This window comes from Balaenoptera acutorostrata, chromosome 10 (assembly GCF_949987535.1).
Source record: "Balaenoptera acutorostrata chromosome 10, mBalAcu1.1, whole genome shotgun sequence".
Lineage (NCBI taxonomy): Eukaryota > Metazoa > Chordata > Mammalia > Artiodactyla > Balaenopteridae > Balaenoptera > Balaenoptera acutorostrata.
In genome coordinates this window covers 78,351,195-78,374,843 of record NC_080073.1, presented here as the reverse complement: position 1 = coordinate 78,374,843, position 23,649 = coordinate 78,351,195, and the positions used below count along the sequence as shown (strand labels likewise).

The 23,649-nt window shown below is 40.8% G+C and overlaps 1 protein-coding gene across 1 annotated transcript in view; it reads left to right on the top strand.

Annotated features, from left to right (window-relative positions):
• The window catches only part of TNFRSF21 (TNF receptor superfamily member 21), a 65,043-nt gene extending 42,868 nt beyond the window's left edge, over positions 1-22,175 (top strand). The window contains exons 5-6 of the mRNA XM_007193848.2: positions 19,186-19,414; positions 20,758-22,175. Coding sequence (XP_007193910.2) covers positions 19,186-19,414; positions 20,758-20,987 — 459 coding nt within the window. The 3' untranslated portion in view covers positions 20,988-22,175. The remainder of the gene's footprint in view (positions 1-19,185; positions 19,415-20,757) is intronic.
• The last annotated feature ends 1,474 nt before the right edge of the window (positions 22,176-23,649 follow it).

Here is a 23,649-nt window from a genome sequence, read left to right as displayed (position 1 = left end):
CACATCATAATTACCCAAAGTCCATAGTTTACCTTAGGGTTCACTCTTGGTGTCGTATATGTGCTACGGATTTGGACAAATGTATAATGACATATGTCCATCACTATACTATCATACAGAATACTTTCACTGCTCAAAAAATCCTCTATGCTTTGCCTATTTCTCTCTTCTCCAGTACCCACCTCTCTCCCACATCAACCACTAACCTTTTCCTTGTCTCTTACAGTTTCGCCTTTTTCAGAATGTCATATAGTTGGAATCATACAGTGTGTAGCCTTTTCAGGTTGGCTTTTTTCACTCAGTCATATGCATTTAAGCTTCCTCTGTGTCTGTTTATGACTTGAATGCTCATTTGTTTTAAGCACCAAATAATATTCAGTTGTCTGGATTTATCACAGTTTATGTATTCATTCACTTGCCTGACTCTTTCCTTCTCTGAGGTATGAGCTGGGTTTTTCAGTTCACTCTTCTTTCAAGTTCAACATCAAAACTGAACCCAGCCTTCCAGAATCATCTGAATTCTTTCCTTCCTGGTCATGAGCTTTTGGGAGAAGCAGTAAAGCAGTGGGACAATAGTTTGGAAGTTACTGGGACTTTGCTGAAACTCTTTAAAAAACAAAACAAAACAAAACCTAACACAGCCTTCCAAATTTCATGTTATCTCTTTTTTTCCGTCCTTTTACTTTGATTCTTTTCTGTGGCTTTATTTCAAGAAAGTCTTTTGTAAGGAGCATATATTTAAGGTTTTAAAAAATCTATTCTGACAGTTTTTGTCATTTAACTAGAGAATTTCAGTGTGGTTACATTTTTAACGTAATTACCCATGTATTTGGCCATCTTATTATTTGTTTTGTATTTGTCCTATCTGTTCTCTTCCCCCCTTTCCTTTCTTGTTCATAAAGCATTTTTTTATTATTCTACTTTTCCTCTTAACTTCTTAGTTACACATTTTTTCTTTACTTTTAATGGATACCCCAGAGGTGACAACACGCCTACTTAAATTATGAGCCATTTTATAAATGTGTACTTTCTACTATTTTTGAGACCACACAGCAGCCTTAAAAGACTTTAATCCTGTTTATCCTTCTCCTGTATTGTGTTTTTGTTGTCATACGTTTTAACACTACACATTTCTTAAACCTCCCAAAGGCATAATTATTACGGTTTTACACAGTCACGACCCACATAGATTTACCTGCTTACTGATATTTTCTGTTGTTCTTCATTCCCCATCTCTGCCTGAGATCATTTTTCTTTGGCCTAAAGAATACTTAGTGTAGGTTTCCGGCAATAAACTCTTGTTTTTCTTCATCTGGAAAATGCCCACTGACTAAAATAAATTGCATTATTTGCCCTTTGTTTTTGAAGGTGAGCTGGAAAATAGAACTTCAGCTCGATAGTTATTTTTCTTTCAGTACTTTCTTGCGTGGGTTTAAGTTTCCCCTGCTAAATAAATAGCAAAGGAGGGGATGTGATTTTATTTTTAAATCTATATTACATAACGAATTACGTGTGCAATATTACACCAGGGACTTTGGGCAATGCAAAGACAAGGAAGACAGAGTCATTGCTGTCAGGGAAGCTTACCATTGAAGGGAAGAAACGTATTCATATCAATGTTTAATCTAAGGGAGTAAACCCAGGAGGGAGGGAGGAGGAAATTGGTGGATGTACAGTTTATCAACATTAAGGCTCCAAATCGGGACGTCAGTGTGGAGATGTGTGCCTGGTTAAATTCCTGTCCAGGCAGCATATCACACTGGGAACTCAATGGTCAATTACTTGACCTCTCTGCCTGAGTTTTATCCTGAGAAAATGGGAGCACCCTTAGTGCCTGTCCTTTGAGTTGTTGTGAAATTAGGTGAGTGTGACCCACAGAAAGCTCTTGGTGAATGTTTACCATGAATCACTGCAATTATTCCCAGGCTCTAGAGGCAAGAGAGGTGGAAGAATGTTCCTGACTAGCTCCACCTCACATGATGGATCCTTTAAATCCTGAACGCCAAGGGTTACTCAGTGTCGGGTGGGAAGGGACAGCCAAGTCCAAGACTGCTTGACGGGTAGATGGTTGAGCATGAGGTTTGCCATCTGCATTCAGTGCCCAAGAACTGTAAATTCCAGTAGTTGTAGATACTTATTCCTTACTGCCTGAGTGAGCATTCCTAGGCTGGCAGGGATGTTTTCTCTAGTGAAGAAACAAAGGTGATGGTGTGTGTGTAGACAAGTACACTCTCAAGGGCTGTCAGAAAAAGGACATGAAATTGAGCAACTGGATTTCTAGGTTTCCTTTCTTTTTTTTTTTTTTTTTCCGGGACTTTGTATATTCAAACAGGCTTACCCAGTGCCATCATTTTCTTTTCTTTTTCCCCTCACCTTGAACTTGTTTTTTTCTCTCTAGGAAACCTTGGGCAAATGATTTCTCTGACTCAGAGTTTTCTATTTAAAATGGGAATTCAAGTGCTTTTCAGAATTAAATCAGATAATCGCTTGTTGAACTGTGGGATGTAAAAAAAATGAGGTAATGAAAGTGATGCTTACTGGCTAGGTTTGGAAGTCATGGTGATTTGAATTTTCCAGCATTCCTTTATAGTTTCATTTTGAGAAAGGGAGGAAAAAGGAACTTTAGGTACATTTAAAAATGATAAACAACAAGGTCCTACTGTATAGCACAGGGAACTATATTGTAATAAGCCATAATGGAAAAGAATATGAGAAAGAATATACCTATGTATAACTGAATCACTTTGCTGTACACCAGAAACTAACACAACATTGTAAATCAACTACACTTCCATAAAAAGAAATGATCATATTAAAAACAACCACAATCATTTAAAATAGTATAAAGTGTTACTTTAGCTGCCTGCTTTGACCAGAGATTCATAAATGAAAAGAGTTGGTGTTGATCAGGCAGGGGGTTTGGGTAGCTCAACCCCCCCGCCCTCCTTTCATAGGATTAACTAGATTAAAACTACACTGTAATGTACCAACCAGTGGCTCTGAAGCCAGTATTGTTGTGGTTAACTTCTATGTAGTAGAATGATTCTTTGTTAGAGATTCTTAATCCTTTCCAGAAACCGCATAGGAAACCTACATCCCAGGGACAGAGTTTTTTCTCTTTCTCCCTCTCTCTCAACTATAGTGGACTCTGTGTTGGAGACTGAGTGGTTTTGCTCTGTATAATCAACAGGGAGAATCTATCAGTGAGGCGAGTACTGGGCACTCTATTTGCGAGGACGGTACCACTGCTTTTGCTGCAAAGGGAACTACGTGATTTTGGTTTTTTTTTTTTTGCTTACCAACTGCAGGATGCAGCTGTCTTTATCTACAGTGTGACTGAGACCAGCTCTTTTCAGAATTTAATACAGTGAGGGTGAGTAGAGGCAAATACCAGCTGTACCTTTAGCTGTTGACTTTTTGGCTTTTCAAATCTGTCTTTAACTTGCCAGTTGATCATCTCTTAGAAAACAGGGATTATCGTCCTAAGGCCTTAAGATGTTAGCTAAACTCACGTGTGTCGAGCCCCCCTGACTTCTGCTGTGTGACCACTGTGTGGAAGGTCATTTCAGGTCAAGTTACTTAATTTGCAGGGTGTGACTGTGGGCTCGGGGGAACTTGTGAGGTGGTGAGAAGGGGACATTGTAAAGGCATTGCTGACACACAATAGGCCCAAGTACATTGAGTGATGCTTGTGTTTAAGGTGGTCATTGTGTACAAAGCAGCCATGTCTACGAATAAGCCTTTAGACTTTTAATGACATTTCAGGCCATTCTACTTGTTATCATACTCCGAGGTTTCATTCAGTTAGTCAACAATCTTTTGTCGAGCACCAGCTGTGTTCCTGGTACTGTGTAAAGAAGAAAGGTGTGTGCCTTTCAATAGCTCACTCACTGAGATGGAGACACGTGCAAATAATGACAATTCAGTGGGATAAGCAAATGTATAATAGAAGTGTGCACGAGGAATTGTAAGATAGCATCAGAAGGCAGGGGTATGCGACCCACCAAAATACACCTAGAAAATAAGAACAGATATATATATATTTACTTTTTTTTTTTTTTGCACACAATATGCGGCATGCAGGATCTTAGTTCCCTGACCAGGGATCGAACCTGGGCCCACAGCAGTGAAAGCACCGAGTCCTAACCGCTGGACTGCCAGGGAATTCCCTACTTCTTGAATTCGTAGCCGTCTTGTAAGCATCTGGTGAGATAGAGTGTACATAGTAGAGGTAATGATTGTAGTGCACTTGACATCTACTAGGGGGGCTCAGTAAATCTTAGCTACTGTTTTCCATGTTGGAATTTGAATTCTACACTCTCCTTTTTTGACTCAAGAGCAATACCACTCTACTTTCTGTAAAAGGAGATTAAGGAGAAAGGGGACCAATGTTTGCTGAGTATCTATTGTGTCCCAAACACTGTCTTGGGTGCTTTGCATCTGCTTTTATCTGGCAAGCTTCATGGCCCTGTGAGCTATAGGTCAGTATTAGAATTAAGATATATTTCTGTATTTCGTTGAATGCCATGGCAACCATGTATGTACCGTTATTATAGGTACCACTAAGAAAGCAGTAAAAACATTGCTAATTATAGTTGTTAGATACATCCCTATTTCAGAGATGTTAAAATGTGAAAAGAAATATCCACCATAGAATTAATGAAATATGGTAGTTGAGCTTGAAGAGTACAGGTTATAGGGGGAAAAGTCTGGGAAACAGATTCTTGGGATCTTGGGATAGATATACCCTCCCTCCCCAACACACACAGACTTACACATGCTTTTTGTTTTTTTTAGTAGCCTTTAAAGATGAGATAGTTTAAGACAAGCAATTTATTTAGCATTTGTTAATGGAACACCCATTTTGTTTCAATCCCTGTACCAGGCACCGGATATACTAAATGAAAACACACACTATATACATTGGAATACTACTCAGCCATAAAAAAGAACAAATTTTTGCCATTTGCAGCAACATGGATAGACTTGGAGAGTATTATGCTTAGTGAAATAAGTTAGACAGAGAAAGACAAATACTGTATGATATCACTTATATGTGGAATCTAAAAAATACAACAAACTAGTGAATATAACAAAAAAGAAGCAACTCACAGATATAGAGAACAAACTAGTCGTTACCCACATGAAAGGATGCTTAACATCACTAATCATTAGAGAACTGCAAATCAAAACTACAATGATGAGGTATCACCTCACACCAGTCAGAATGGCCATCATCAAAAAATCTACAAACAATAAATGCTGGAGAGGGTGTGGAGAAAAGGGAACCCTCTTGCACTGTTGGTGGGAATGTAAATTGATACAGCCACTATGGAGAACAGTATGGATGTTCCTTAAAAAACCAAACATAGAACTACCATACGACCCAGCAATCCCACTACTGGGCATACACCCTGAGAAAACCATAATTCAAAAAGAGTCATGTACCACAATGTTCATTGCAGCTCTATTTACAATAGCCAAGACATGGAAGCAACCTAAGTGTCCACCGACAGATGAATGGAAAAGATGTGGCACATATATACAATGGAATATTACTCAGCCATAAAAAGAAATGAAATTGAGTTATTTGTAGTGAGGTGGATGGACCTAGAGACTGTCATACAGAGTGAAGTAAGTCAGAAAGAGAAAAACAAATAACGTATGCTAACATATATGGAATCTAAACAAAAAAAAACGGTTCTGAAGAACCTAGGGACAGGACAGGAATAAAGACGCAGATGTAGAGAATGGACTTGAGGACATGGGGAGGGGGAAGGGTAATCTGGGACAAAGTGAGAGAGTGGCATGGACATATATACACTACCAAACGTAAAATAGATAGCTAGTGGGAAGCAGCCACACAGTACAGTGAGGTCAGCTCGGTGCTTTGTGACCACCTAGAGGTGTGGGATAGGGAGGGTGGGAGGGAGACGCAAGAGGGAGAGGATATGGGGATATACGTATATGATAGCTGATTCACTTTGTTATACAGCAGAAACTAACACACCATTGTAAAGCAATTATACTCCAATAAAGATGTTAAAAAAAAACCACAACTAGTCGTTACCAGTGGGGGGGGCAATATAAGGGTGGGAAATGGGAGGCACAAACTATTGGGTATAAGATAGGCTCAAGGATGCATTGTACAATATGGGGAATATAGCCAATATTTTGTAATAACAGTAAATGGAAAGTAACCTTTCAAAACAGTATAAAAAAGAAAACATACACACACACACCCCAAAACACAAAAACAGGGAATCATCCCTCAAGATGCTGGCAGTTTTATAGGAGGGATGCGTATGTGAGCCAAACTTTAGAATACATTCTGTGAGACTGCCTCATAGAGGACTTGCAGTGGGCTTTTCTTTTTTTCCTGAGACACAGTGTCTCAACATTCAGAAAAGTCTGTGTCTATCAGTTGACGACATTTTCTACCCCTTTAATCCACACCCTTATTGGCTTTGTCAAAATGTGCATTGGAGGGAAATCAGAATCAATATTGTGAAAAGAAGCTTATTTTCTCAATCAGTTACCAGTGCTGGATATCATATTTTCTTTTTATTTTAAAGCCAAAACTTATATTCAGACAAAGCTTAATACCTTTCAGTTTTGGCCTAGCTTCTCCATCCTATGTTTGTGAGACTGTCTGTTCATCCGTTATAACCCAAGTTCCAAAAGTATGTACACTTACTGATAAGGAATTGTATCTCAGTCAGCAGTAGGTTTTATTGTACACTAGTCAATTTCAACGTTTTAATCGCTTATTCCTCACCATTTCCTTAGGAGAGACAGCTGTCACTACTGAATTCCTCATTAATTTTTTTTTTTTTTTTTTTTTTTTACAGAAGGAACTTTGATTTATCCACAGTTGGGCTGAGTCAGGGGGTAGGCTGGAATGACCAACCATTAAAATGGCTTAGGGAAAAAAGTACTAGGGAAAAAGATGGAGGAAATTTTTTATGTTTATAATCACAACAATAAGTAAGGCTCTTCTGAGAATGATATAAAACACAGAAGCCATACAAGAAAGATTCAACTACTTAACAATATATATACAAGCCAGAAAACACCATATGTAAATCAAAGACAAAATAATAACTGGGAAAGTTGTTTGCAATATAGGGTTAATTTCCTTTAATAATGAAGAGCTTTTGCAAATTAATTAAGAAACCAACCATCCAAAAGCAAAATGGGCAGTCTGAACAAGACAGTGCACAGAAAAGAAATACTGAAGGTTCTTAAAGGTATACAGATTTTTTTTTTTTTTTTTTCTACCTTGCTCAAATAAGAAAAATTCAAATTGAAACCTACACTGAGATACAACTTTAACCTTTTAGACTGGCAAAGAGGGAAAGGTATGACACCATTCTTGTACTGTGAAGGGAATAAGGAAAGAGGAATGGCATCCATTGCCATTGGGTGTGTACATCAGCCCTGCCCCTTCAGAGGGCCATCTGGCATCATCTACCTAAGGACATGTCCATTGACCACGGACATTCCACTCTTAGGAATATGTCCTACATATATTATTTTTTTAAAATTTATTTAATTTATTTTTATCTTTGACTGTGTTGGGTCTTCGTTGCTGCACGCAGGCTTCCTCTAGTTGCAGCGAGCGGGGGCTATTCTTCGTTGCGGTGCTCGGACTTCTCATTGCGGTGGCTTCTCTTGTTGCGGAGCACGGGCTCTAGGCGTGCGGCCTCAGTAGTTGTGGCTCGTGGGCTCTAGAGCCCAGGCTCAGTAGTTGTGGCACACGGGCTTAGTTGCTCCACGGCGTGTGGGATCTTCCCGGACCAGGGATCGAACCCGTGTCCCCTGCATTGGCAGGCAGATTCTTAACCACTGCGCCACCAGGGAAGCCCTACATATATTCTTTTTAAAAAAAAATTATTTTATTGAAGCACAGCTGATTTACAATGTTGTGTTAATTTCTACTGTACAGCAAAGTAATTCAATTATACATATATATATATACACATTATTTTTCATATTCTTTTCCATTATGGTTTATCACAGGATATTGAATACAGTTCTCTGTGCTATACAGTAGGACCTTGTTGTTTATCCATTCTCTATATAATAGTTTGCATCTGCTAACCCCGAACTCCCAATCCATCCCTTCCCGACCCCATCCTACATATATCCTTATATACATCCCACATATGTGCAGAATGATGCAAGTATAAGTATTCATTGTAGTATCCCTCATTAATAACAAAAGAGTGGAAGCAACACAAATGCCCTTCAATAGAAAACTGGTTATGTAAGCTATGGAACATCTACACAGTGTAACAGTATGCACTTATCAAAAACAGTGAGTCAGCTCTTTATGTGCTAACCTCAAGAAGGTTTTTTTTTTTTTATAGCTACTTTATTTATTTATTTATTTATTTATTTATTTATAGCTGTGTTGGGTCTTCGTTTCGTGCGAGGGCTTTCTCTAGTTGCGGCAAGTGGGGGCCACTCTTCATTGTGGTGCGGGGGCCACTCTTCATCGCGGTGCGCGGGCCTCTCACCATCACGGCCCCTCCCGCTGCGGGGCACAGGCTCCAGACGCGCAGGCTCAGCAGTTGTGGCTCACGGGCCCAGTTGCTCCGCAGCATGTGGGATCTTCCCAGACCAGGGCTTGAACCCGTGTCCCCTGCATTAGCAGGCAGATTCTCAACCACTGCGCCACCAGGGAAGCCCCTCAAGAAGGTTTTTAAACAAAAATGGGCAAGGTACAGGACAGTGTGTATGTATACCTTGCCACCATATTGTAAAAAAAAAATTGTAAAAAATGAAAGAGAAGGTCTGGAGTTGGGTGGAGAATATATGTACCTACCAACTGGTATAAGTATAGATTATTTCTGGAAGAATACATGGGGAATTGGTAACAGTTAACACTGGGGGGTGGGTACTGAGAAGCTAAAGTCAGGGTTTAGTGAGGGGGAAGTATTTTCAGGGTCCCCTTTTGTACCTGTGGCATTGTGTACCACGTATAGTCTAATTCTAATGGCATGAATCCAATTAACGGTTTTATTAAACAACACTAATTTAATCTAATTTGGGACGTTCAGAAAACTTGAGTCACAAAGATCGGCTTGAGCCTTCTTATTTCAAGGTCATGCATTTCCTGCATGAAATTATTTTCTATCCTCCACACTTTTTAAAAAAACATTCTAAAGGCTTTATTTAGCACCAGGCAGACTATTTCATTATAACAGTTGTTAACTTCAAGACAGCCATTAAAATAACTTACTGGCAGCTACTGAAGGCCCCTTGGAGCAGTATCTCAGTCTGGGGTTGGGTGGATAAATACTGTAAGATTAATGTAGCCCAAATAAAGGGTCAAAGCTACTGTACAGAAAGTGTCTGTACATAGCTTAAGTACACAGGTGCCTTGCAAACTTGAAATGCACAAGACCTCCTTTTATACAGTTGGATACTTCTATCTTGTCTTAAGGCAAGCTTATGATTCTTGCAACCTTTTTTCATGATTAGAATTGTCCAAAGGCTTTTTTGTGGGAAAGGCTTCCTAATAGGTCTCATTGAGTGAAGTTTACGAAAACCCGAGGCATTTCCAACAGCAGGATCTCCTCCTGTCATGATGGGGCTGTGCTCTTTTAAAGCTGGGCGGTATATTTGAGTGTGAGCGGGCTCGGGCTCTGAACCCAGGGAGCCCCCTGACTTACTCTCCTCGCTTCCTTTTTTGAGAAAGCTAGTCGGTGAGTCAGCTCAGGGCTGCAACATTACGGTTGATGTCAGCAGCCTGAACTGCTTGCAGACACATGTGCCAGCAGCTGGTGGCCACGCCCTCCTCTCCTCCCTCCGGAGCCAGCTGGTTCTTACCAGTTTTGGCAGCTTTGCACAGCACTGCTTGTGGCTTTCTGTGGCTGCGCCCCCCCCCCCCCGCCCCGCCCAGCCGTGCACCTAGTTCTCTTAAGTTCTCTTGCTAGGCAAGGATTGGCCACCAACAGCACCTTGGCTTAAAAGTGGGTGGATTTGAAATGAACTGTTAGACATGATCAGAATTAGCAGATGACATGTATACACAGGACTCGGACAACTGCCTTGATTGGGGCTTGACGTCCTTAAAGGAGAAACCAGTCATGGCCAGCTCGCCTGGGCTAATGTTTAAATGGCATCTTAAGTAAGGTTGCAGTTGAAACAAAATTCTTTAATTATCCTGCGCTTGGATAGATGTAGGGGGCGTGCAGGGTGTCTTTTAAAATAATTCCCCAGTGGTTTGGGCAGTTTTTGGTCGCGTTAATCCTGTGAGCTTCCTGAGGGTGGGTGAGTTTGTTCTGCAGGTTCTGCTGTTGGCTTGCAGCTTACCTGGGCAGTGCATATAGCTCAGTGTTCACTCAGCTCTGTTGCCTCTGTGGTCTAGCGCAGGGGTTCCCAGGGAAGCTGAACAGGGCATCTTGGCATTGTACTCCTGTTCCTGCTTGCATTCCGTGACCTCCAGTGAACCCAGGGAGATCTAGACAGCATAACGCTGCAGTGTCCGCTTGCCCGCTGATGATTTACGTTTAAGTGTTAGCACTGTTCCCTACTTATGCAATGGAAGCCCCTCGGTGCCTCCCTTTCCTACGGTCTGGGCTGGGCTGGAGAAGAAAGAAGGAAGGTCAACAAAAGACTAAATAATCAGAAGCCTAGGAAAAGTTTGGGGAATTTCTGTCTTCGGGTTATTTGGCCCTTAGCCCTTCTTTTTTATTTATTTATTGTCCTAACTTTTAAAAATAAGACTTAGGAAACAAAGAAAAGTTAAAACACAGTACAACAAACACCCAGAACCTACCACCTAGATTCGACTATTATATTTTGACATCTTTGCTTTATCGATATATGTGTGTATATATTTCCAGCCCATATTCCTCTTTCTAAGACTTCCCTCCAAAGTTCTTATTTATAACTGATAGCCCTTCTTTGAAAGGCTTAGGAATCCGCGTCTTCTCAATTTCCTCTTAATTTTTTTCTTTTTGTTTGCAAAAAACTTGGCTGAGTAAATTTGGGTTATTCTTCTTAAGACCCCTTTCTCTGGGTTGGATTGAACAAGAATTCACACTCGGAAGAATAATTAAAGTCATCGTCCCCCATCAGCTGGAACTTTAAAGAAACCTACCTATTTTCCCCCTTGTCTGTTGGAGGCAGTGTATTTGTTTTATTTTTTTTTAGGGAGAAATCATCGTATACAGGTATTCTTTAGCATCTGAACTTAGGAATTGAATAGATTCAGGTACATGTTGTGTGATAGGGCTGGTAACCGTCATTATCTGAACCCTCATGTAGATCTGAAGTCCCGGAACCACATAGCTTTGGATGACAAAGCGTTTCTTATCATCCGAATTCCTGTTCTCTCAAGGTAGGAACCACATAGATTCAGATATCAAGAGATATTTGTATAGCAAGGAGGAAAGTGCTCGTTTTTATCACAGCCCAATCTTACGTACCTACATGGACCTATGGGAGGTCATGAAATCTAATTTGATCTTGATTACATGGGCAGCTGGGAGAATGGGGGAAACAAGCTTCAGATAATATCATCATCCTTAAGTAGCTATAGTCATGTCTTTATTGGTGACTGTAATTCCTTTGAGATAAACCTTTAGTGGAAATTGAATTTGTGTTTTTTTTAAATAGTCACTGGTCTGTTGGGATCGGAAATATTTTCTAATAGAAAACAGTTATTGGCCACAGTTGAAGTGTCTGGTTATTTACATAAATCTCTCATCTTTATTTATTTTTTTAATTTTAATATCTTTATTGGAGTATAATTGCTTTACAATGTTGTGTTAGTTTCTGCTGTACAACAAAGTGAATCAGCTATATGTATACATATATCCCCATATCCCCTCCCTCTTGAGCCTCCCTCCCACCCTCCCTATCCCGCCACCTAGGTGGTCACAAAGCATCGAGCTGATCTCCCTGTGCTATGCGCAGCTTCCCACTAGCCATCCATTTTATATTTGGTAGTGTATGTATGTCAATGCTACCTTCTCACTTCGTCCCAGCTTCCTCTTCCCCCCACCCGTGTCCTCAAGTCCATTCTCTACATCTGCGTCTTTATTCCTGCCCTGCCACTAGGTTCATCAGTACCGTTCTTTTAGATTCCATGTATGTGCATTAGCATACGGTATTTGTTTTTCTCTTTCTGACTTACTTCACTCTGTATGACAGACTCTAGGTCCATCTACCTCATTACAAATATCTCAATTTTGTTCCATTTTATGGCTGAGTAATATTCCATTGTATATATGTGCCCCATATTCGTTATCCATTCACCTGTCGATGGACATTTAGGTTGCTTCCATGTCCTGGCTATTGTAAATAGTGCTGCAGTGAACACTGTGGTACATGAGTCTTTCTGTATTATGGTTTTCTCAGGGTATATGCCCAGTAGTGGGATTGCTGGGTCATATGGTAGTTCTATTTTTAGTTTTTTAAGGAACCTCCATACTGTTCTCCATAGTGGCTGTATCAGTTTACATTCCCACCAACAGTGCAAGAGCGTTCCCTTTTCTCCACACCCTTTCCAGCATCTATTGTTTGTAGATTTTTTGATGATGGCCATTCTGACCAGTGTGAGGTGATACCTCATTGTGGTTTTGATTTGCATTTCTCTAATGATTAGTGATGTTGAGCATCTTTTCATGTGTTTGTTGGCAATCTGTATGTCTTAGAAATGTCTATTTAGGTCTTCCACCCATTTTTGGATTGGGTTGTTTGTTTTTTTGATATTGAGCTGCCTGAGCTGCTTGTATGTTTTGGAGACTAATCCTTTGTCAGTTGCTTCATTTTCAAATGTTTTCTCCCATTCTGAGGGTTGTCCTTTCGTCTGGTTTATGGTCTCCTTTGCTGTGCAAAAGCTTTTAAGTTTCATTACATAATGTCTCATCTTTATCTCAGGGCAGTCATCCAGCTGGGTTGCAAGATCTGCCATTGAGTTACAGGTTCTTGGAGACCCTGGCTCTGGCCCCTTCACCCTGGCTGATGGGCCAGGGCAGCCCCCTGTGGTCCTGTGATGTCTTTGTATTGAGTTTACAGGGTTTGTCAATTTCTGTAAATGCAGTGGGTCCAGACAGGGAAGTGACGTGACTCAGCAAAGAGGATTACTTGGAAACTAGACCAGACCTGATCTTGAGTCCTGGCTTCTGTGATCTTGGGCAGGTTACTTAAACCTCTTAAAGCCACAGTTTTCTAATCTGTAAAATGGAGCTAATAAGAGCTACCTTAACATCAAATGGATTCCATATATTTCATGCTGAGTTGTTTAGCAGAGTATTGATGATGGCTTATTTTTTAAAGTCCCTTTTTGTTTACTGGATCTGAGTAACAAGCTGGTCAATTCAGATGGAATAGCAATTAGTTTCCATTGAATTTAGCAAATGGGTTTTTGAAAACCATCATTAAAGTGACAGAAGTTTTCACAAATGTAACATAAGAATTCTTCCTTCTTTCTTAAGTGTTGGATGAGGTCTGGAGGGAAAGTTCAGTAGGAAGGTGATTTTTAATTGTAAGGAGCTTTCTTCTTGAGTCTATCAGACATATCTGGCTACAGAGGGGAGAGAAAAGGATCTTGTGGAATCTGATTGGGTGATGCCAGGAGCCAAGGGGTTAAGTTGAACCATTTTAGCAGATTGGCAAGGGGCATCAGGGCTGGGTAATTAAGGCTTCATTTCAGGGGATCACTGATGCATCAAAGTTGTTAATTAGTTTTATGAAAACAAATTGTACAACCACAGGGAGATTGTAATTAGGTAGTAATTGAAAATAACTCAGTGGTAAACCTTAGTTGAGGAACCAGTGGAAGTAACTTGGAAGGAGAAAGGGAGTTGGGGTCTGTAGGTGGGGAGCGGGGAGAATGAAAGAGCCATAGTGAGACAAACCATAAGACCATTTGAAGAGAGATGACCTAGAGTAACCTTTTTCTTTTAGAAATGAGGAAACAGATCTGAAAAGGGGTGCGGTTTTTCTAAGACCACACAGCTAGTTAGTGGTAGATTTCCTTTCTTCCTTTGCCATGATGTTCCAGGATTGTCATGACTTTGATTTTTAGGAGTTGACTATGAAGATCATGAAACACACTGAAAAGAAGGCTTCTGGGGCTGGAGTCTTCCACCCCTTCCTGTTTGCAGAGTATCCTCAGAAATGCTGCTCCATCATAGGAGAGAAGCAAAGTAGTCTCAAACTCTTGTTTCACTTATATACCACCCTCGCCCTGACAATGGCTTCAGCATCCATGGCTCCACCATCCCAAGGGCTGGAGAAACATTTCAGCCTTCCACAGTGTGTCATCCTCGGAAAGGCCAGTCAACAGGGAAGTGCATTTTGTTTGATGTTAAAAGAGGAGAGTTATTTTTTTTATTTTAATTTTTATTTTATATTGGAGTATAGTTGATTTATGATGTTGTGTTAGTTTCAGGTATACAGCAAAGTCATTCAGTTATATATATACATACATCCATTGTTTTTCAGATTCTTTTCCCATATAGGTTATTACAGAATATTGAGTAGAGTTTCCTGTGCTATATGGTAGGTCCTTGTTGATTATCTATTTTATCTATAGTAGTGTATATTTGTTCAGAGGAGAGTTATTTTTGAGGTTCAGTTCCAGGTTGTGATTTGATTGTGCACCCAAAGCGAGCATGTCAGTTTGGGGAGCTGGCTGAGGGAGGAGTGGACGGTTGCAAGGACACAGCTGGAAATGGCTCTTTCCAGGGCAACCCAGGACAAGTTATATCATTGTTCTCACTGATACTGCTCAAACCTCTGTAGCCCAGAGGCATTCAAGCCCACGAATTTTAATCAATAGCTTGTTTACCTAATCCGTTTGGATGGTTCCTCATACTCAGTGGTTCTGGGAATCCAAAAGGAAAATAGTCAGGTCAGCAATGGAGTTTTAGGTATGACTCAGCTGTCCAGTAAGGTGAACCACTTATCTCTCTTTTCTTATCAGTTTAGACCAATAAATACAGTATCTGGAAGGACAAAGTGTATTTGTATGGAAGCTAATCAGGAGGACATTTGGGGCTCATTTGGCCAAAATAAATTTCATGGTCTTGAAGTTCATACAAATAGACTCGTACTGATTTGGGTTACTTAGAGAGCTCTCCCCTCATGATCCCTGCCTTCTCCCCCTTTTTGGTCTGTCTTAACTGTCTCACCCTGATTTCTCAAATGAGTCTTCTAAATTAGCATGGTTACCACATGGCTATAGAGCAAAAAGAACTCTACTTTTCAAGTTTCTCCAAAGGGACTTCAAATATCTGGTGGATCCATTGCCTTCATTGGCCAAGTTTTCCCAGAGGCCTTTCTTTTAAGTCTTCATATTTGCTTCACCACAATAAGTTGGGAGGAGTGTTGTCCTTTTGTGCCTGTGAATGCTTAAAAAAAGTAAAGAGAGGAGCTCAGCCAAGTAGATGATTTTCCAACTGTCCTGTTCCTTGGCTACCAATATAAATAAGAGCTGTTGCAGCCACATTTTCCAGTTAACAGAGGGAAAATATACTTATCAGTGGTGACTGCTTTTAAAAATAACATTTATTGTTTTTCTAATTATAAAAGTTAATATGGCCCTGTAGAGAATTCGGGAAGCTTAAAGGAGAAAAAGGAATAAATTAATTTACTCAGGATCTCTTTTGTGACTATTTTGATAAGTTTATGTTCAAATCTTTTCCAAGAGGATACAACCCACTTCTGTGGACATCTAGCTTTCTTGTTTAGAGCATTTGTCTTCTTTTTTAGTATCTGAATCTTATTATAAGTGCTCTTTATTTGCTATAAACTCAATACTGAACCATGAACTTTCTGAACTAAGAAAATAAAGAATTAATTTATTCCACACATCCTGAGGCTTCAATTTCTCATTAGAGAAATCACAGGTAACACAATGCTTGAGTTGCAGTGCTGCAAAACAATTTTGATGGATATTGTCAATAGTAAGGTAAAGGGAGGAAAGAAGGAAGTTTCTAGGGGCAAATTTTTTTTTTTCCTGCTAGGAAAAAAATGCAAGTAACTTTAGAGAAATCTGGAATGCAACCAGCTACTGTGTATCCTGTACATAGTGACAGATATCTATACTTGGTAGAGGAATAGATTTTCTAGAAAGATGCTTGTCAGATGGTCTCTGGCTTTAGCTGTGGTTGTGAGCTCCATTGTAGAGATGCTAAAACCATTCCTAGTGGCATTTTCCCATTCACTTGACTCACTGTTAATGATTGGACAGCATCAATTCAGCATTCTGCCTTCCAAATTATGTTAGAAGTCATGTACTTAATTTCCACTGATAATATCCTTTGGCAAAATTGGGGGGAATATTAAACATTGAAGGTTTTGAACTGAGTTCAGGAAATAGGTGGGTGGACTTCTCAGGCTGTTGGCATGTGATTTGTGGGCAGGAATTTCTTTTTTAAGCAAGAACAGTGCACTATATTGACTGGCCGGGTCATCCGATGTACTGTCCCTGAGAACCAGAGTGTAGACAAGTGTTCTTTGTCTAATTGAGTGAATAAAACACATGTTTTGGCATGAATGGCCATGTGCATTTTCAGGGAGGAGGGGCACATGCATGCCAGGGCCTAATGAATTCAAATCTTAAAAGCGTATCCATAAATCTTGTCTGTGGATCAGAAGCGGGCTGGTGGGAATGCGTGATATCCAAGCCTTAAGATTGCAGAAGCAGGATGTGGGTGGTTATACAGGGAAAATGCTGTCGGAACATTAGATTTGCCATGTCAGAGGCCTTTAGAATCTGCACAGTTGCAAGAATTTCTCAGGCCGTAAAGCTTGTAAAAGAGGCAGTTGTGCTTTGCTTTGTGCGTTTTACAACTGGTGAACGTCATCCTTTGAAACAAGGGTCAATGTCTTCCTGATTGAGGAACTTGAAAATGTTTCCCTTGACAAGTGGGAGTCGAGTCATGAGGTTTCTAATGAGCGGTGATTAACAGCTCCGGGAAGAGCGCACGTCACTGTCTGCAACCTGCCCCGTGTCATCTGGCCACCTGGCTCCCAGATTTCCCTCTGTGCTGGAAGAACCAATAAAAATATAAGTCAGCTGACTAGGAGATGCCACCAGTGTCTCCAGATTTCTAGGGTATGGTGTCAAATGACAGGGACAACTAGAGATGTCCAGCTGGCCTGAGTTGAGCACTGACTCTCTCCCCGGGTCTGTGTGCCCTCTCTGGGCCGTAGTCATTTCACCTGCAAAATGGGGTGATACCACTCATCACTTAGGCCCATCTCCACTGTGCACCCTGGTACAAGCCATGATTACACCTCACCTGCCCACTCCTGTGGCAGTGTCTTCCTGTGTTGATTCTTACCTCCCTAAAATCCAGCCTCCACTGGATGCTCAATGTCTCCATCTGAAACCATCTTGTTTGCTTGCTTTCTTGTTATTTTCTCTCTGATCCCTGCCCTGGAATGCAAGCTTCACGGTCTCCCCTACATCCTGAAGAGCCTATCCACTGGCTTCAGCGGAGGTGGTTCTCCCTCTCTCCTTCCAGCTGCTTTTGCTCTGGTGTTCTCCTGTTCTCATTTTTTTCAAGCAGTTTTATTTACTTCCTGAGCTAGTTTGAAATGGGAATCAGGAAACGGAGGGTTTAGTTTTTAGCTCTGCCACTTCCTGGCTGAGTGCCCTAAAGACAGTCACTTACCTTCTCTGGGCCTGTTTCCTTACTTGTAAAGAGAGGGTGTGTTTGTTTGCTAAGGCTGCCATAATAAACTACCACAGACTGGGAAGCTTAAACATCAGACGTGTATTTTCTCACAATTCTGGAGACTAGAAGTTTGAGATAAAGGTGTCAGCAGGGTTGATTCTCCTAGGCGTGTCGAAGATGGCCATCTTCTCCCTGTGTCTTCAACACGGCTTCCCCTCTGTGTGTCTGTGTCCTGATCTATTCTTATAAGGACATCAGTCATATCGGATGAGGGCCCAGGTGTACCTTAATTACATCTTTAAAGGCCCTATCTCCAAATATAGTCATCTTCTGAGGTACAAGGAGTTATGAGTTCAACATACAAATTTTGGGGGCACATACATAATTCATCCCGAAACAGAGGGGAATATGCTGGATAATATCTAAGACCGTTTCCAGCGGTACGAAATTATATTTTTGTTGGAGATCTTCCTCCTCACTTTCTTGCCCAGTTTCACTCCTGTGAGGTAACAGCTTGGTGCATATGCTTCCTAATTTTTAATGTTCATACATATCCTCACGTGCATTTTGAAGGGTGTGTGTGTGTGTGTGTGTGTGTATCTAGCAATAATGTAAGTTATGGACTCTCAAAATGGGAGAATTTATCCACAAAATACTAAATGGAACCAAAAAAAGCATCCAAGAAGGGCTTTTAATTTCATTTTTTTTCTATAATTTTTTTAATTTAAAAATTATTTCTATCTTTATTTTTTATTTTATTTTATTTATTTATTTATTTTTTTATTATTTTTATTTATTTATTTATGGCTGTGTTGGGTCTTCGTTTCTGTGCGAGGGCTTTCTCTAGTTGTGGCAAGCGGGGGCCACTCTTCATCGCGGTGCGCGAGCCTCTCACTATCGCGGCCTCTCTTGTTGTGGAGCACAGGCTCCAGACGCGCAGGCTCAGTAATTGTGGCTCACGGGCCTAGTTGCTCCGCGGCATGTGGGATCTTCCCCGACCAGGGCTCGAACCCGTGTCCCCTGCATTGGCAGGCAGATTCTCAACCACTGCGCCACCAGGGAAGTCCCTATTTTATTTTTTTAAAAATTGAAGTATAGTTGATTTAGAATCTTGCGTTAGTTTCTGATGTACAGCAAAGTGATGCAGTTATCCACATATATGTATATTCTTTTTCAGATGCTTTTCCATTTAGTTTCTATATTTTTATTTTTATTTTTTTGGCTGCATTGGGTCTTCGTTGCTGCGCGCGGGCTTTCTCTAGTTGCGGCGAGCCGGGGCTACTCTTCGTTGCAGTGCACGGGCTTCTCATTGCGGTGGCTTCTTTTGTTGCGGAGCACGGCCTCTAGGCACGTGGGCTCAGTAGTTGTGGCTCACGGGCTTAGTTGCTCCTCGGCATGTGGGATCTTCCCGGACCAGGGCTCGAACCCGTGTCCCCTGCATTGGCAGGCAGATTCTTAACCACTGCACCACCAGGGAAGTCCCAGTTTCTATAATTTTTGAAGTGTATAATTCAAAATTGTTTGTTTCTTTCCACAGCTGGAAACTGACAAGCTGGCTCTCCCGAGGAGCCCCAGCCCGCTTAGCACGAGCCCGGTCGCCAGCCCCAACCCGAAACTTGAGAATTCCACACTCCTGACGGTGGAGCCCTCCCCGCTGGATAAGAACAAGGGCTTCTTCGTGGACGAGTCCGAGCCCCTCCTTCGCTGTGACTCCACGTCCAGCGGCTCCTCGGCGCTGAGCAGGACCGGATCCTTTATAACCAAAGGTACGGATGGCTTGGACCCACATTCATTCTTCAGCCTCCCCTCAAAGAGCCCGTGGGATCTCTCCCTCCATCAGTTCCCCATTCCAGTAGGGGCTGGGTCATCTAAATGACCTGCCCTGGACTCCGAGGTGAGGCTGACCTGCGAGAAACTATGTCATTAGCCAGTCGGGACCTGTCTAGAAAATCTTTACAGCCCGGGCCGTCTGGCCGGGAGCCTGCGTCCAGGAGTATTGGTCACCCTTGAGCCTCATGATGCTATCGAGTGTGTGTTTCGGGGAAGGTCCGATAACATGTAGTCTGGCAGGTTTTTTTTGTGTGTGTGTGCAAATTATTTACTAGGCTTGCAGAATCCGGGGATTTAAAGTATAACTTATCTTAAGAGTCTGGAGTAGAGGTTTTAGTGACTCAAGTTAAAATTCGCTCTGTTAGGCTTGGTTGCAAATAACACTGTTTTAAACATCATGGGTTGGTACTTTCGGTAAATAATTTGCCACTTGCAGTTTTGAATAGCAGGGTAGGGAATTAGCATGTACACTATACTGATGACAGGTTTTTGTTAGAAATTTCCTAGTTTGGGTGACACCGGTTATATTTTACCGAAAGGGTTATATTTTATGTTGTTTTTTATATATTTATAAAATAATTCTATTTTACATAATTATATTTTATACTTTATATATTCATTTATCTCTATACTTATATAAAGATTTATATTTTAGTCTATAATTTATGTTACATATTATATTTTAGAGAATACATTTTATAAATGGTAATAGAAGTTATAGTTCCTCACTCCATTGTAAGATATGACCCAAGAAGCAATATTTTCTTATTTATGTACTCTTGCTCTTAGCAGTTTAATTTTAAAATATGGCAATGTAATTAGGAAGTCAGATAAGCCGATTATTGACTTGGAATGTTTGAGGGGAAAGGCTGGGCTCATATCTTTGCTTACTAACATGTTACAGATGGGGAAAGTAGTGAAGTTTTGTTTTTGTTTTTGTTTTTTTAAAGTTTCTTTGGGTATTTCAGCATTCTCCTGAGTTTTAGGAGAATTTCGGAGACGTCATTTGAGTCTAGGCACATGTCGTGTTCCATCAACAACGCATTCAAGCAGATAAGCAGATCCTTGTCTGATCTCTGTCAGGCACATCTTGTTTGTCATCTTACGTGCAACGTCAGTAAAAACCACTGTGGTGTTTAAAAATGTGCCTGAGCTTCACTCCCTCACCTTGCGGGGTGGGATGGGCACAGCCTGGGGAGAGGGTCGCTGTCACCTTAGCTCTCCTCCATCCCCCAATACAGTCCCGTTACAGCTGTCCCCTCTCCTCTCTTCCCTGCAGAAAAGAAGGACACAGTGCTGCGACAGGTGCGCCTGGACCCCTGCGACTTGCAGCCTATTTTTGATGACATGCTCCACATCCTGAATCCCGAGGAGCTGCGGGTGATTGAAGAGATTCCTCAGGCCGAGGACAAGCTGGACCGGCTGTTTGAGATCATTGGAGTCAAGAGCCAGGAAGCCAGCCAGACCCTCCTGGACTCTGTTTATAGCCATCTTCCCGACCTGTTGTAGAACACGAGGAATACTGCACTCTGGAAATTACTCAATTTAGTGGCAGGGTGGCGTTTTTATTCTTATTTTTTTTTAATTTTTGTTTTTTGGTGTGTGTGTGTGTGCGCGTGTGCGCGTGTGTGTGTTTAACAGAGTATATGGCCAGTGTTTTGAGTTCATTCTTTCTTTTTAAAAACCCTCCTGGGAAGTTAGCATATAAACCTTTTCAACTGTTTCAGAATATCCACCACTGAAGTTTTTTTAGGTTCCATATTTTCTCTGTTTTGCCTTCGTATGTATTCTCAAAATTGTTCTGTGCACTTTAAATTCACTTAATGTATCACAAATACAGTGTGGCTTTTCCCACACACTGGATTATGAGGCTCTTAACTTCTTAAAAGTGTCATAGCATCTTGTGAATGCTATAAGCTGTCTTCATGTCTCAACATTCACATCTGCTTTATTATTATTATTATTATTATTACTATTTTATTATTTGTCATTTATGAATTTTCCTAAGTGTTCAAGAAATGTAAGACCCCATTGAGTTACTGTAATGCAATTAGATCTTGAGGTATCTTTTTAACATGCCTTGTTGGATAGTTCATATTTATGGCTGAAACTTGACCACACTGTTGCTGATTGTATGGTTTTCACCTGGACACCGTGTTGAATGCTTGATTACTTGTGCTCCCCTTACGCTAATCTGCTCTGGGCTGGAGACATGAAATCCTCACAAGCCATCATGACTTGCTATTTGAGTGGCTTGACAACTGGGCCACCAAGGAACTTGAACTTCAACTTTTAGAGATTGAGCTGTTCTGGAACATATTGCTGCACTTTGGAAAGTCACAATTGAAGTGCTGGTGACAAATGGCACCTTTTCCAAAGGGAATTTGTCCAGCTTTGCTTTACAAGACGTCTTGTTTTTTATACACACATAGTCAATAGGTCCGGTCTGCCCTCAAGGCCTTGGTCTTGGTGGGTTTCCTTCATTCAATCACTTTAGTTAAAAATGGCTGCAGCTGTAAGAACTCTTGTCTGATATATTTGCAACTCTGCTCCCATTTATAAACGTGCTCTTTGATGCTTAGTTGCTGAATTCTAATGCAAAGGTGGTGTGGACTCCCTTTTGTGTGGGTGGGGTTTGTGGGTAGTGGTGAGGGACTGATATCAGAAAAATGCCTTCAAGTGTACTAATTTATTAATAAATATTAGGTGTTTGTTACTTGAGTAGTTGAGTATATTTAATCCTTGCCTTGTTTGTGTGCTCATGTTATAACTCTTTGATTAGTCTCTTGGAAAAGTGTGTTCTAAAAACCTGAGCATTTCTAAACTGTGAATCATGCACATTAGCGAAGGTTTGTGTTTGGAAAAGTACCTAGAGATTCATAGAGAAAGACTTCCAAGCATTGAGGATGAACAAGCATTTCCTAGTTTATTGGGGGTAAATCTGAGGCTTCTGCTTTTGAGATTGTCTCTGCTTTAAGAAATGAGGATTTGGAGGTGGAGAGGTATAAATACTGACTAGGTTTTGGATTATATTCTTCTTAACTCATTTCCATCTTGGAAATTAATACTCATGGGTGGGTCTATATAAGTTCATGGGCCTATCTACACAAGCTCATAGGCTTCTATATGAAACCTTATTTCTCCTGATTAACTTCAGGGGGCTTTCTTGGCAGTATGGCAGGGTAACATCTTATGTTGGTGGGATATATTACATTATATTTTATCTATTATGTTATATTTTATATTTCATTGCTTATCTCCCTTAGTTTGGGAACCCTGGCTCTACAGAATTCCCACAGCCAGAACCCTCAGCAACTTTGAGTTCCTCTTTCAGTGAGAAATTGGAAGTAGATACCCTGTCTGAACACTTGGACACCCATGTCAGTGACATGAAAGGGGTTTTCTGGTTTTGTCCACTTCCACGTGACTGGTTTCTAGAGCGCCATCCTGGGATTTGGTTTCATGGTTCTCGGGCCAAGTTTCCTTTCCTCTTTGTCAACAGAAGACAGAAACTCTTCACAAAAGGAAAACAAGCCAGAATGGGTCCTGGATGGTAGTGGAGGAGGCAGATTTTTTGTTTTTCAGAGGATTTCAGGACTGCCACTTATTTTATGTGGAGCTGAGAACATCATAATTGAATGAATCAGCGTTAACGGTAATTTATAAATTATTCATAGCTTGGAGATGCTTTTATTAATCTTTTACACAGCTTTATACTTTACAAAGTACTTTTCATATTATGTTATTGAATCCTCACAACTATCCTATAAGACAGGGACTATAATTGTGCCCATTTTATAGATGAAAAATAGGCTTATTTTAAAGGCTAAGGAACTTGCTTAAGGGCCAACAGCAGAGTTGTAGAGATCAGACTTGAATCTGAATCCAAGACTGTTTATTCAGGACTGTTTATCCAGAACTCTTTTGTCAGGCTGAAACAGTGGACACAGAGATCATGGTGATAAAATTTATCTGGGTTAGAAGGAAAGCCCTATACTTAAGTTCAATAAATAATTGTGGAAATATAGGGAAGGGGTGGCATCTCTTGATGACCCAGGGGAAAGGGACATAGGAGTTGTGGTTAAACAGAAGCTGAATATTGAATTAACATGATATATAGCTTTTCTTTAAAAAAAAAAAAAGGCAACCTTTAACTGCAGTATTAAAAAAT